At 34.9% G+C, this 14,248-nt stretch overlaps 1 protein-coding gene across 1 annotated transcript in view; it reads left to right on the plus strand.

Moving 5' to 3' along the window:
* RGS22 (regulator of G protein signaling 22) overlaps positions 1–14,248 on the plus strand; it is a 149,131-nt gene that overhangs the window by 86,159 nt on the left and 48,724 nt on the right. The window contains exons 15-19 of the mRNA XM_078071665.1: positions 3,926–4,120; positions 6,035–6,127; positions 8,147–8,319; positions 9,243–9,405; positions 12,379–12,537. Of these exons, the coding sequence (XP_077927791.1) occupies positions 3,926–4,120; positions 6,035–6,127; positions 8,147–8,319; positions 9,243–9,405; positions 12,379–12,537 (783 nt within the window). The remainder of the gene's footprint in view (positions 1–3,925; positions 4,121–6,034; positions 6,128–8,146; positions 8,320–9,242; positions 9,406–12,378; positions 12,538–14,248) is intronic.

Genomic DNA, 14,248 nt, shown 5'->3' on the forward strand with positions numbered 1-14,248 from the left:
AAGGAATCATCAAAGGAGTCTGAGAGTGGAAATAAGCAGAGAATCAGGAGACAGTGTTGAGGGCAGAGGAGAGAGTCAAGGAGAGGGTAATCAACAATGTAACAGCTTCAAAGGGAATACAAGACGGTGGAGATTAAGGAGAGAAGCTATCAAATTGGTGTTTGTGTGTATGGTTGTGAGTGATCTTGGAGATCAGTTTCATTGGCCTGCAAACCAGATTGCAGTAGATTGAGAAGTGGGTGGAAAGGGAGTATGAAGATTTGTAGAGATGGGAAAGAGAGAAGAGCAATAGTTTGTGGGCAAAGTGGTCAAGAAACTTATTTTACAATGGGAGACACACCTCATCTGAACACCTTTGTAGCATAAGGAAGAAGATGGAATCAATGGCAAAGTGAATTAAGGACATAAGCATGAAGGAAATAATCAATGTTGCAAGGTTCCAGGGGTGGGGGTGGGGGGAATGGAGTTAAGACCACACATGAATGGCTTAGTCTTGGAGAGGAGTCTTCCTCTGAAACATCAGAGAAAGAAAAATATTTAGAAGAAGGCTCTTGAGGAGAAAGTTGAGGGCATTCATACCAGAGTTTTTTTTCCCAGTTAAGTGGAAGATAAATCTTCTGAAAGTGAAGAAGCATAAGGAACAGTTGGGAGCTTTACGGAGGATGGCAAAGTTTAGAAATGGGGAGATAAGACTTGATTAGAAATATGCAAAAATGTACTGAGCTTTGCCATCACAGCTGAAGTTCTTCTTTTTTTAAATCTATGTATAATGGAGCCAGCTGTCATAGTTTTTATTGGGAGCTTGAGGACAGAGTTGGAAAAATGAATGATTTAGCTGACTCAGAATTGAGCAGAAGATCAAGATGGGAGGAATTAAGGATGTTTTAAGAGTGTAGTTGAAATGATGGGCAATCTTCAGACCCTATCATGTAAGAAAATAAGAGAAATTAGGTGGTGCCCCATTTATTTGGAGGACAGGAAGAAGCCACAGATTGTGCTGAAGGTAAAGAAAAGCTTGGTGAGAAGTATAAAAGGATGAAGAATAATGACCAGAGAGAGGAAGTTGTGCTATTAATACAGTAATTGGCAAAGTGAAGTGACACTCATTCTGAAGAAATCATAAAGCAAAATTTCAGAAGGTAAAAGCCCAAGGCAACTGGACATAGTCACATACAGCAACCTGGCTTTACCGTGGCATCACAAAATGTCCACCAAGGTATAATGATAGACAATATAAATAGCATCTAGAGTCTCTCATGAGACTGTGGGTAGCAGCAGATCTTAAAAGATAAGCAGAGTGAAGGCAAGACTGGGAGAGAAAGGGAAAAGAACAGATTTGGGTGTCCACAAGAAGCTGACTCTCATTTCTATCACTGTTACTCTAATCACCATTTCAACTTCTTTTGTATTTTATCGTCTTCACTGTTACTGTTTTTAAAAATCAAAGAAATTGTCCTGATTTCTACACAAAGAGTTTGATATGTGGCATGTCAAGTGTTTATTTATACTTTCAGTGTAGCTGACCCAATGACTAAGCAGTTGCTTTATTTTTCCATTAGAAGCTATTCAACCCCAAATAAAACCTGACTTTTTAAAGGACTTTTTAAGTCCTTTCATAAGGACTTTGACTGTTACTGTGTGTGAGAGAAGTCACTGAAGAATTGAGCAGAAGAATGATAGGCAAAAGGCCTTCTCTGTTTGCTGTAGTAAGAAAAGATGGTAAGAAAGCAAAGAGGAACCCTTGAGGACGAGTTAAGAGGCTATTGCACAAAAGCAGGTGAGAGATGAAGGTGGCACATAATTTCTTTTCTGGCTATTGAAATAAATTCCAAACTACCTCAAATCTTGACCTACTCGAAACTTTTCTCTTTCCTGATGCCAAAGTGATTTATTTCTAAGATTCATATCCAAAGAGGTCACTCCTCAGAGAGACCTCATTATTTATCTTTAAGTAAAAATTCAAATTCTTCACCAAGGGACCAAAGGTCATATGCATGTTCTGGCTTCTGCCTCCCTTTATAGGATCCTTTCTTACTCTACCTCTTTCCTTTAGCCAGTGGTATCTATTTGGAGCCTAGAATCTCTCCATAGGTCATAAAATTGCCCTAAGCCTTCATGCCTCGCCCCATATTTTCCTTCTTCTTAAACCATCTTTCTCATCAACTCCCTTTTCTTGCCTGATTGACTCCCAACTCATCTTTAAAGATTCAGCTGAAGGATTAAGGATAAAAGAAGCTTATCTTCTCTTGGAAAAGTTTTGGAATCTTTTCCTTTCCCATTCCGAGACATAAATGAGTCTTTTCTGTGGATTTAGTACAATTAATAAACATTTATGGCAACTTCTCTATGCCAAGAACAGTTTTAGGAGTTGAAGAATGACAAAAGAATAAGCTGCAGTATTTGCCCTCAAGGACCTTGTTCTAGAAGAGAAAATACATAATACATAACTTCATTATAGTGTGGTAGGGATAACAGTAGAAAATGATCTTGGGAGGAGGGTGTGAGTGAAGGCTTCCTGGAGGAGGAAAAATCCATGTTGGTTTTTAAAGAATAAATCAGAGTTTATCAAGCAGACCAGGTGCATGGGGTAAGGTGAATAGCCAAGATTGAAGGAATAATATAGGCAATGGTATGGAATGGTGAAACAACAAGGTTTAGAAAAATAACAGAAGAATTGGTATTTGAGTGTAAAATTTAAAAGGTGATTAATGGGATGTGAGTTTTAAAAGAATGGACAGGAAATCATGGATGATCTTATTTGCAGTGTGTACTTCTCTTGTTGTACTTACCATACTGTATTGCAATGACCGATTTTCAACTCCATGTCACCAGGAATGGGCTCCTTCAGATTAGGTATTGGGTCTTAATCATTAATCTTTGCATGCATAGCAACTATCCAAGTGTCTAAGACGTAGTAGATACTCAGCAAATGCTTATGTTATTAATGTGGACCCTTTAAAACTTTTAAAAAGATTATTTTACAGAATACTATTATATCTATCTATCTATCATCTATCTATCTATCTATCTATCTATCTATCTATCTATCTATCTATTGCCTGAGTTGAATCTGGACATTATCAGGTCCAAAACTAAAAAAATAAAATTGAATACAATTAATTAGAGATTGTTCATAAAACTACATTTAAATCTGATACACAGAGCATGACATTCAATATGTAATATTTTAAAAGTAAACTGTTATTAAATTACTTCTCAGATGTAAATAGCTATTATTTGGAGAAAAGACAAAAGAGTAGAATGGAATAGACATTTACGCAGCTTTTTCTAGGAAGCTAGAAATTCCATGTGTATCTGTGTATCTTTCCACTCACTCCTACTTCCTTCTCATATCTCTTCCACAGCATTGGACATCAGATGGAGATATTTTTACAGCAGAAAGAGATAATTAGTAACAGTCTTAAGAACTCTGCAGCTCAGTTGGGTAGGGCAGGTAGTCTTTTGGGTCTCTATACTAGAAGACCGATAGCCAGTTTTTCAGCCCTGGTGTATTCTTGCCTCTTGTTTCCAAATGGGCATTTCAAACCATTTTGGGAGGTAGCACTAAAGTATTAGAAATATCGTGAACATAAAAGGAAAAGGAGACCTATAACCTGGAATCAATCATAATAATACATGGAAGTAATCTGATAAAAAATTGGAATATCCAAATGATATACTCTTGTGTAAGATCCACTGGCAAATTGACTAATTACTGCTGAAGAAATAGGAAAAGTAAAGAGAAGCCTTTTGAATAAACACACTGCTTTGATGTAAGTAGTTTTATGCATCTTTTCAAGAAAAAAACATCACTTGAGCTTGTTTCCCTTCTCTTACCTTTTTTAAATGCCTTTACTGAGGAATCCACTCACCATTATGGTTTCTCCCAACATCCTCTCCTTTCTTTCTCCCCCTTCTCCCTTAGTATCTTTTTGCCACATACATTGCTCCTTCGGCTACTCTTGACATTGGACTCCAACAGGAAAAGAAAAAAGAAATCTATATGAAAATACAGCCACCATTTGAAGACCTTTTTGACACAGCAGAAGAATATATCCTTCTCCTCCTTCTTGAGCCCTGGACAAAGATGGTAAAATTAGACCAAGTTGCTTTTGGAAAGGTACTGTGGCACTAAGACATGGTGTGTGACCATTCAGGTTTACTACAAAACTGATGATAAGCAACATTATAAACTCACAAGAGAAAAACTGAACAAGGTCTCATATGGGCCAGGCACTCAGAGTTAAGATTTGGCAGGCTCAAAATTGAAGCAGTGAAAGTATTTATTAACTTCATTTTTTGCCAATTTCTCTATTGTCTCCTAACAAAAGACTAAAATCTTTGTCATCTTTGGTTCCCTGTACAAATATGTCAGCAGAGAGAAATCTGAGTTTTGGTTTCCCGTGAACCAACAAAATATGCCATGATAATGTAGTGGCTTTGTCTCTTCTTGCCATTTCTTAGCAGTGGCCTTAATTTTGATTAATGGAAAAGGCCCATTTAATTTTATACTGGATGAGTTATGGTAAATATTGCACCCATGGAAAATAGAAATGTTTTGTATGTATTGTGGAAAATACATTCTGTAACGTCAGTGTTGCTGTTTTAAGGTACCCCAGATGTTCATCAGGTCAGACTGATTGGATAGAAGTTTCAACACATCTTTTTTAATTCCAAATAAGTCTCAGTGCTTGAATATTTTCACTATTCTTATTGATGGGTGGAGGAAATTTCTTTCAATATTTATTTTGAGTTACAGATTTGAACAAGTAATGGGCATTTTTTCTATGAAGTTAATGCATGTACCCTCTACATCAGGTCACTCCCGGTGGAACTCTGCTGTCTTCGTATTGCTATTCTTTGTTCCTATCTGCTCAACGACCTCTTAGTCATGTCTTCTCCCAGAAAGAATAGGTTAGGTAAATTAAGATAAAATTAATACCAAAGCACCTTGGATAGAATTACCTTATTGGATTATGACTGAACAACTCTTAAGGCTTACTAAATTCAGTGATCAAAATTAAATTTTCCTTCCTGATTTCTCTTTGTCCTCAAAAATTAGCATTACATCTTTTCTACTACAAAAATACATCTATTACACTAGAAAAATTAGGCTATTGTATGAATTTTTGAAAAAATTCTCTCCAGTCATTATTTTAAATAAAATGTATGGCATAGAGGAAAATGGACCTGAGATAGGGTCCTGAGATGTTAAAAAAAAAAAAAAAAAAGATTTAGGATTATAACTAATGTCCCTAAATGAAAAAGTTTTGGCATTGGTAATGACTCTTATGTGTGGGAAAATTATATACTCTTCTTAATAATAAACTAGAAACTTCCTTAAATTCAGCCCAGAGGATTTCTCTAAAAGTCCAGTTGACTGGATTATGTAGACTCTTTCCCAAAAAGGATAATCAAAGCTAGTCATTAAATGTAGAAAGTTCTCAGTCTGCCAAACTGATTTTTTTCCCCAGAATAGAGAAATGGAGAATGAGATTGTTCTCCTTCCTATCTAAAACAGTACAATACATACTCTGCAGGCTGATACCTACAATGAGGTTAATCTGATGAATGACTCGCCTCTCTCTTGCTACAGCAAAAAACCTTAGCTCACAGACTATTAACAATGGAGTGCGGTCATTTCTTGTTCTACTCTGGATTATTTGGTCCCTAAAGCTAGCAATGCCTGCCTTCGTGACTATTATCCTGTTATAATGAATAGAAGATGGCAGTGTGACCCAACATGTGTGCAGTGTTTGTTAGTTCACATGGGGTGTCCCGAAAGGAGGAATGATCTCCGGTGTCACTATATCATTACATAGAAATATTTTATCGTATGCATGTGAAGTCTGAGTTTGCTGTAGTTAATATTTTTACGTTGCTCTTGCTGCTTTTGCCTCCAAACTAATTTACTTTATTGGCAAGTGTATTCATTTTTTTAGCCCACTGTTATTGGCAAATTGTGCATTCTTTCCCCCACTTTTTCATAATGTACATTCTATTGATGTTACGAGCTTTATTATTGTTTTATTAGGTGGGGCTGATGGAAGAAACTCGACAGCTAGATTCTACATACTTCAGAAAGCTACAGGCTTTGCATAAAGAGACGTTTTCCAAGAAAACTGAGGTAAGATAGCTCTCTACTTAGAAAAACCAACTTTTTATCCTGGAGGGATTACCACTGTATATATTGGCATGGGGTCGGGGGGCAGGGAAATCCTATCTTGAGGAGCTAATGTCCTGATAAAGTAGGGGATAGGCAGTTTCATTTTTCTGCTACTTCTTTGCCTAGCAGGCTGCCTTTGACAGGTGTCACTTTATATTGACACATTTAACAACAAAGCCAGAACAAAGCAGATGAGGTAGCATAGGGAGTCAAGCCACTTGCCTGCCTTAGTTAAGAGCCTTCAAGCCACGTTATTCCTTGGAACGTTTCTGGTTATTTTCTGTACGGCAGAAGCTCTCTTCGTTGTCAATTCAAAAAAGAGTTACATGGAACTTTCCGAACAGAAAAGGAACTGTCGTGTGACAGCAATAGGCAAAACAATAAAGGAAAAAATACGGAAAGGATTTGGGGGAGTCAGTAAAAAGATCATAGGATTGACTAGGATAGTAGAGTGTTATTTTGATTTATAAATTTGCAACTTTTGGATTAGCTACATAAACCATGATAGGTCCTGAAAGCCATAAAATGAAATGTGTGTATCTACATACAAGTGACAGTTCATATTCATATTTATCGACATGGAAAATGCCCAGGACATATTATTATATAAAAATGTGGGAAACAAAAAATACTGATATCATATAATCCTATTTATATAAAATTATATATGTATTTCTACATGTATACATATATTCATACATGTAAGATATCTAGATGTTCACCAAAATGTTGAAGACAGTTAGCTCTGAGTGGTAAGATTTCAAGTGATATATATTTTTTTTCAGGGGATAGTTTTACTTTGTCCTTTGTGCCTATCTCAAATTTTTACTCTTTTACAATAAAATTTTACACAAACAGTAAAGTTGTTTTTTAAATGTAACCTTCATGAGGGGGTGCCTGGGTGGCTCAGATGGTTAAATGTAATCTTCATGATAGTTGCCTTTTTAACACAGAAATTCTTTATTTGAGAAACCACTAATTAGTATCTTGGAAAGACTATATAAAAAGCCAAAAAAGTAGCACATTTTATTGCATTTTAAACATAATGAAAATGTGCATAAAATTGTATTTTAAGTTTGTGTTTTAAACCTTATGAACTAAAATGTAGCATTTTAGTTGTATTTTAAGTTGTGTTTTAAAATTTATGAACTAAAATGTATAAGTCTCCCCATAATCCTTCTCCATATTGGAAATTGATTTTTTAAATATTGGTAGTTTCTCTCATGGTCTGAGGCTTTTCAAACACAAATAGAGGGATGAATTAATTATATAAGGTATTCCATAAGGAGAGGAAAGGTTTTTCAAAGAATAAGCTTCTCTAGCTCTTTGCCCTTAAATAGAGCTTATAAACTGCAAAACATCAAGTCTTAAAAATACCTAAAAATTAACTTTTATATGAAGAAGTTTACATGTAAAGGATGTACTATTAGAAAAGTATTTTGTTTTACTCTATAACTTTCAAAATTGTTATAAATAAAAGAACATTTTATGTTCATAATACATTGTTAAGAAAAAGAACTAAGTTACAAAACCATACATAGTTGTACGGTCCTATCTTGGTTTTTAATAATCTACATGTGTGTATGCAAAAAAAACTAGAAGATTTGTATTTGAAAATGTCAGCTATGGTTATCTCTGAGTGGGGTAGTAAGTAGGATGTATGCCTTTTGTTTTCTTATTACAAAAGATATATTACTCTTATACTAACAAAAATAAGAAAATTAAATATTTTATAAGCAAATATATAGTAAATGTTTACTAAGTGTTCCTAAAAAGAAGAGAATGGAACAGCAAGGAACAGAATAGAATTTGATAGGAGTTAGAGCCAGATTCTAGATTCCAGATTCTTCACCCACTTCTACCATTGCATTGTTAGATGGTGTTGACCTAATTATTCATTTTTATTTGTTTCCCTTTTTAAATTTGGAAAATAATTTGCTGTATTTAAGAGATTTTTTGTTAAAAGTATTATTTCACTAGGACGCTACTGGTGAAATTGGAACTGGTATTTCACGGCTTCCTGAGGTCTCTAAAAAAACAGAATACTGGAATAATGTTCCTGAAGAATATAAGCACTTTAATTTTAATGACCTGCTTAACAACAGACTGGAGTTTGAACATTTCCGTCAGTTTCTTGAGGCTCATTCTTCAAGGTAAAGAACATAACCATTTTAAAATGTATTTCTCTCTTTAAACATCCTTTTTCTAAGCTACTTATTTTTTTAAGCTACTTTGATCCAACGTATTATAAAAGTGATTTGGTGCTAGATTTCACCTATGACAGTAAAAAGTAATGAGCATACCTATCTGAAATCTGTATGGGTAACTTTTTGTTGGGGAGTGCATTTTAATAATAGTAACCTCCCAAATGTTATTTTAAATAGTCAAACAAGATTTGTAGTAGTTTTAGCATTGGCTAAATAAAAACACCAGTGTGGTTTATTCTTTTGCTTTTCTACTGTTTCTTTCTTTCGCATTTTTCTAGACAGGTGCTTTAATTAGTATTTCTGAAAAGTATCTCCTTTATATTTTTCTAAGCTATTGAAGTTTTACTATAATATGTTATAATTTTTATTAGCTAATACATAAATGAAACATTGTAGTTTTGCACAGAATCTTGGAACCTTATGACATATTTATCTAATATAAACTGAAATATTGATTATATATTTTTCTAATAATTTTCTCCCAAATTAGTAGAAAAGGTTTAGACCTGGAGCCAAATTGCACATACATAGTTTCCCTTCTTATTGATGAAAATTGTTGTGAATTTAGCATGTTGCCAAATATACATGCAGTAGGTAGAAATTATCGCAGATTTGACATCGACGATACGAGTCTATTGTTAAAGGAGGAACTCTGAGGCCCTATCAAAAACAGTGGTAGATTCTTTTCTGATCCCAGTACTTCTGTGTTCATTCATATATTTAGCCAGGATGAGACATATTATTGAACTCATTAGTTTCATGATCTAATCAGTTCTGCTAACTAGTCAGGACAACAACTTGTTTGGTGGGTTAGTAGAATTCAGAGAAAAAAATAAAAAGAGCTGTACTTTGTTTTTGTTTTCTTTTAGTATGGACCTTATGTGCTGGACAGACATTGAACAGTTCCGAAGAATAGTTTATGGAGACCGAACGCAAAGGGAAGCAAAATCTATATATATTAAAAACAAATACCTTAATAAAAAATATTTCTTTGGCCCCCAAAGTCCAGCTTCTCTATATCAACAGGACCAGGTATCAATATGTAAACATATTTTCTTTGTTGAAGTATGAAAACCAGTAATTTTTTAAATTTAAATTCAATTAGTTAACATATAGTATATTATTAGTTTCAGAGGTAGAGTTCAGTGATTCATCAGTCTTATATGATACCCAGTGCTCATTACATCACATGCCGTCCTTAATGTCCATCACCCAGTTACCCCATCCCCCTACCCACCCGCCCCTCCAGCAACCCTTAGTTTGTTTCCTATGATTAAGAGTCTCTTATGGTTTGTCTCACTCTCTGATTTCGTCTTGTTTTATTTTTCCTTCCCTTCCCCTATGATCCTCTGTTTTGTTTCTTAAATTCCACATATAACTGAGATCATATGACACTTGTCTTTCTCTGATTGACTTATTTCGCTTAACATAATACCCTCTAGTTCCATCCATGTCATTGCAAATGGCAAGACTTCATTTTTTGATGGCTGAGTAGTATTCCACTGTATATATATACCACATCTTCTTTATCCATTCATCTGTTGATGGACACCTGGGCTCTTTCCATAGTTTAGCTATTGTGGACATTGCTGCTATAAACATCAGGGTGCACATACCCCTTCGGATCACTACATTTGTATCTTTGGGGTAAATACCCAGTAGTACAATTGCTGGGTCATAGGGTAGCTCTATTTTCAACTTTTTGAGGAACCTCCATGCTGTTTTCCAGAGTGGCTGCACCAGCTTGCATTCCCACTAACAGTGTAGGAGGGTTCCCCTTTCTCTGCATCCTCACCAACATCTGTTGTTTCCTCACTTGTTAATTTTAGCCATTCTGACTGGTGTGAGGTCACTGTGTTTGAAAACCAGTAATTTATTTCTTTTTGCCAACAACCTGAAAGTCATCTTTTTTGTCTTTTGCTTTCATGATTTATACGTTAGACATTTTGGATATGTTACTTTTTAAGCTATTTCTAAGTATCTACAAATTAAATGCCTTTAAAATTCACTCAAGTATACTATAAAACTATATTATTTTTAAAAGTAGTTTATAGAATAAAAATAGCTTTTATTCATCCAGTCATCCATTCATTCAGCAAATATGAGTGCCTGTGATAGATGGTGTCATCATTTATTATATTATTACTGTCATTATTACTATATGTCATTCTTATACTATGTGGTGTTATTATTTATGGCAAAAAGGTCAGATTGGAATTCAGCAGTGCGACTGAGTGTTCAAGTAACAATTTTATCATGAAATATGGCTCAATTTTTATGCTTTTGAAATATAAAGACTTAAGTGTTATAATTAATTTGAAGTTTGCTAGTACCGCATTACTACCTGGAGATCAAATGTATAGTGTTTGATATCTTTATTTTGGTAGTTTAAAAGGATGCATATCCTAATGGTGTACATTTATAAAATACAAATTTCAGATTAATGCTAAATTCAGTAAATTAAAGAAAAATTCAGAAGTGTTTATAAGTAGGGTACACCAAATTAAAAAGCTAGATCTTCCAGGTGTAAAATAAGCAAAAGCTTTTGGGAATAAGAGGGAGAAGAAATTCTGAAATTAAGCAACCTTGACAAAATGCCTTGCCATCACGTCAGTGCCCTGAGATACAATTCTGGGCTGTATTAGCAAAAGTGTTGGGTATCTCAATAAGCACAACTATGAAATAAACACATGGAAGGCATTTGTTTTCTCTTTGGCTTGTGCTACATTGTATGAGGTTTCGTGGTACTGATGCTACTGTGAGCCCTCCGTACTAGAACATGCTGAGAAGTTCAAATTCAGTGGAAAAAGTTACCCATTGCTATCGTAGCAAATGATTGCATTTACTCCAGAAGAGTTTCCCCAATGGCCTTTCTTCCTCATCTTTGGCTTTACTTTTATTTTTTGTTTACTTATTTTATACTTAAGCACATCCACATCACATTATGTTCCATGTAGATCTTGCTAGTTCTAATTTCAGTTGGATGGCTAAGTTTGCTCTTTGATTAGCAAAGCAGTCTTTTCTCTTTTTCTTCTTTCTTCTTTTTTTTATATAAAAAATCAGTATTATTAAAGGATGGCTAAGAGGGTTTCTCTTTTGTTTTTATGCAAAACAATTATTTTATTAGTAGGATTTGATTGATTTTATTATTCAAAGGGGAACTCAGAAGAAGCTAATTTTTCCAGTGAGGGGTCCAGAAGTTTTGAAAGGTGTATACACAGAAACAGGTAGAAAACAGAATGATTTATAGCAGGAAATAGCCATTCATAGCTTGTTGAAGCTGATACTTATACAGAAGGAAGATCTGGGTCACAAAGAAATTGTGTTTTGTAAAAGGTGTCACCTGTTCAGGTCAGAGACTGTTCTCTGTATAACCTGATCTCTCTCTACTCCTGCTGCTTCTGTTTTCTTCTGTGAAGTTGTTGGGGCAGCCCTGCATTGCTAGCCCCACCCTCATCCCACCAAGTTCAACCCAACATTTGTTTGTGTCTATTTAAAATTTCTGGGTCAATGTTGTCTCCTAACTAATTCATGCCCCAGTTTCCCCATACACAAAAGAAAATGCTTTCTCCAACTAGTCAGTTTGACCAGAATCACAGATTCATAGAATATGAGACCTGGAAGAGCACTTAGAAAACTCATAGACTAATAATTACCCCCATTTCACAGTTGAAGCTGCTGAGGCCATGGAGAGAAAAATGGCATTGCTTGTGGTCACATGGGATAAAAATCCCACTCCTGTGTTCTCTGAACTATATCATGAGCAAAATCATACATCTAAAACAACAATCACATCAACCACAATTACCTGTTTGATGTTAGGGGAGTCATGTGTCTTTACCACCCATGGTATAGCCAGGAGATACCTTTCAGAAAATGACAGTTGTGCTACCTAGCGTGTGCTCGGCAAATGGTTTGGGGGTGAATGGATAAATTAATGACTATTAGTGTTTCTTCACTAAAACAGAAGTTTGCAGTTTTTCTGTTTCCTTTGTATTTTCTTAGATAATGAATTTAAGTGGTGGCTGGGGAAAGATGCTCCATGAGCAGCTTGATGCACCTGTTCTACTTGAAGTTCAGAAGCATGTCCTCAATAAGCTAGAAAACATGTGGTTGCCATTGTTTCTTGCAAGTGAACAGTTTGCAGCACGTCAGAAGATAAAGGTATATCAGCGTAATCTTTGGATAGCAATCAGCGGTACCTCTTACAACATCAGATGTGTCTACCCATTAGCCCGGCTGTCGTACTTCTATGGCACGGTGGTTAAGAGCATGGAGTTAGCCTTCCCAAGGTTTGCCTCAACCCTGCCATGTAGTAACTGTACAGCTTTAAGGTTTTTTGTTGTTTTTCTTTAAGTAAATTTCTATTTATTTATTTATTTATTTATTTATTTATTTTAACTTTAAGTAATCTCTACATCGAACATGGGTCTTGAATTCATGACCCCAAGATCAAGAGTCTCATACTCTTCTTGACTGAGCCAGCCAGGCGCCCCTACAACTTTAAGTTTTATAACCTTTGTTTCCTCATTTGAAAAATAACTGGGGTTAAAAAGAGTAATTGCTTCATAAGATAGTTGTGAAGATGAAATGAAAGAATGTATGTGTAGTTTCTTAGCGTGGTACCTGGCACACAGCAAACACTCAAATATTACTTATTAATCTAGTTGTTATTTTTTATATTGTTATTAAGTCCTCATATAAACGGGCAAGGACGTACAAGGGGGAATAGTTAAATGCTTTATGATAATTCTGTACTATGAAGATTTCCATATAAAATGGGGTTATAAAATGAGATTAAAATATAAAAATGAGATTTCCACATGTACTGATATGAAAGATATTATTTCTTGAGTGAAACAAGCAGGATGCAGAACAGTATATAGAAGAGAATCTCATTACATGTTCTTATCCATATAAAATGGGGTTATAAAATGAGATTAAAATATAAAAAGATTTCCACATGTACTGACATGAAAGATATTATTTCTTGAGTGAAACAAGGAGGATGCAGAACAGTATATAGAAGAGAATCTCATTACATGTTCTTATATCTCTATATCTATTTATGTATTTCTTTTTCCATCTATCTATCTATCTATATTTGTGTTTATGAAAAAGGTCTAAAAGAATCTGCCTCCTGGGGAGTAAGAAGGATTTTTACTTTTTACTTTGTGAAATGGGGTGTTCTTTTGTTTTTGTTTGTTTTTTGCTTTGTTTGTGCTTTATAAAAAGCATGTGTTACTTTGATAATTTAAAATGTCATTGTCACACCAAAAAAAAGGCAAACCTGATCTTTACAAAAATAACATAAAGGGACAGAAGGTGTAATTTTGGACTTTAGTATGCAAAACACATGCCATTAGTGTTGATCAGGAAAAATCTAAAAGAACTGCCCTCTATATTGAATTTATCAAATACTTTGAGCCTTACTTATGTGGAAATATCCTTAGTCTTACGAGCACCTTAAGTTATGGAAAACACAATACAGCTGGGAAAATAGAATTTATAGTATGAAGAAGTGCTCACTTGTTTTAGGCAAAGTTCCTGGAAATAAGCTTTGAGACAACTCAAATTTCCTCATTTCCTTTCTTTAGGCTTTGGCTTACTAATTTGAAACATTATTTACCATGTTTTCTCACTATGTTGACCACAATAACTTTATTGTAACTTATAACCATTTCCTGATTTACGTAGCGTTCTTTGGGTGGCCAATAACATAAACTGATTCTGGCAACCTTAAGCCAAAGACAAAAGAGAAAGGAGAGAATTTATTATAAAATGGTGCTAGAACATCTCACACACTGAGGGGAAGAGTAGATACCTAAGCTTTAGAAAAGCTAGGGGCTGGGACAGCCCTGGAAACCCAGCAGAA

This window comes from Halichoerus grypus, chromosome 5, assembly GCF_964656455.1.
Source record: "Halichoerus grypus chromosome 5, mHalGry1.hap1.1, whole genome shotgun sequence".
NCBI lineage: Eukaryota > Metazoa > Chordata > Mammalia > Carnivora > Phocidae > Halichoerus > Halichoerus grypus.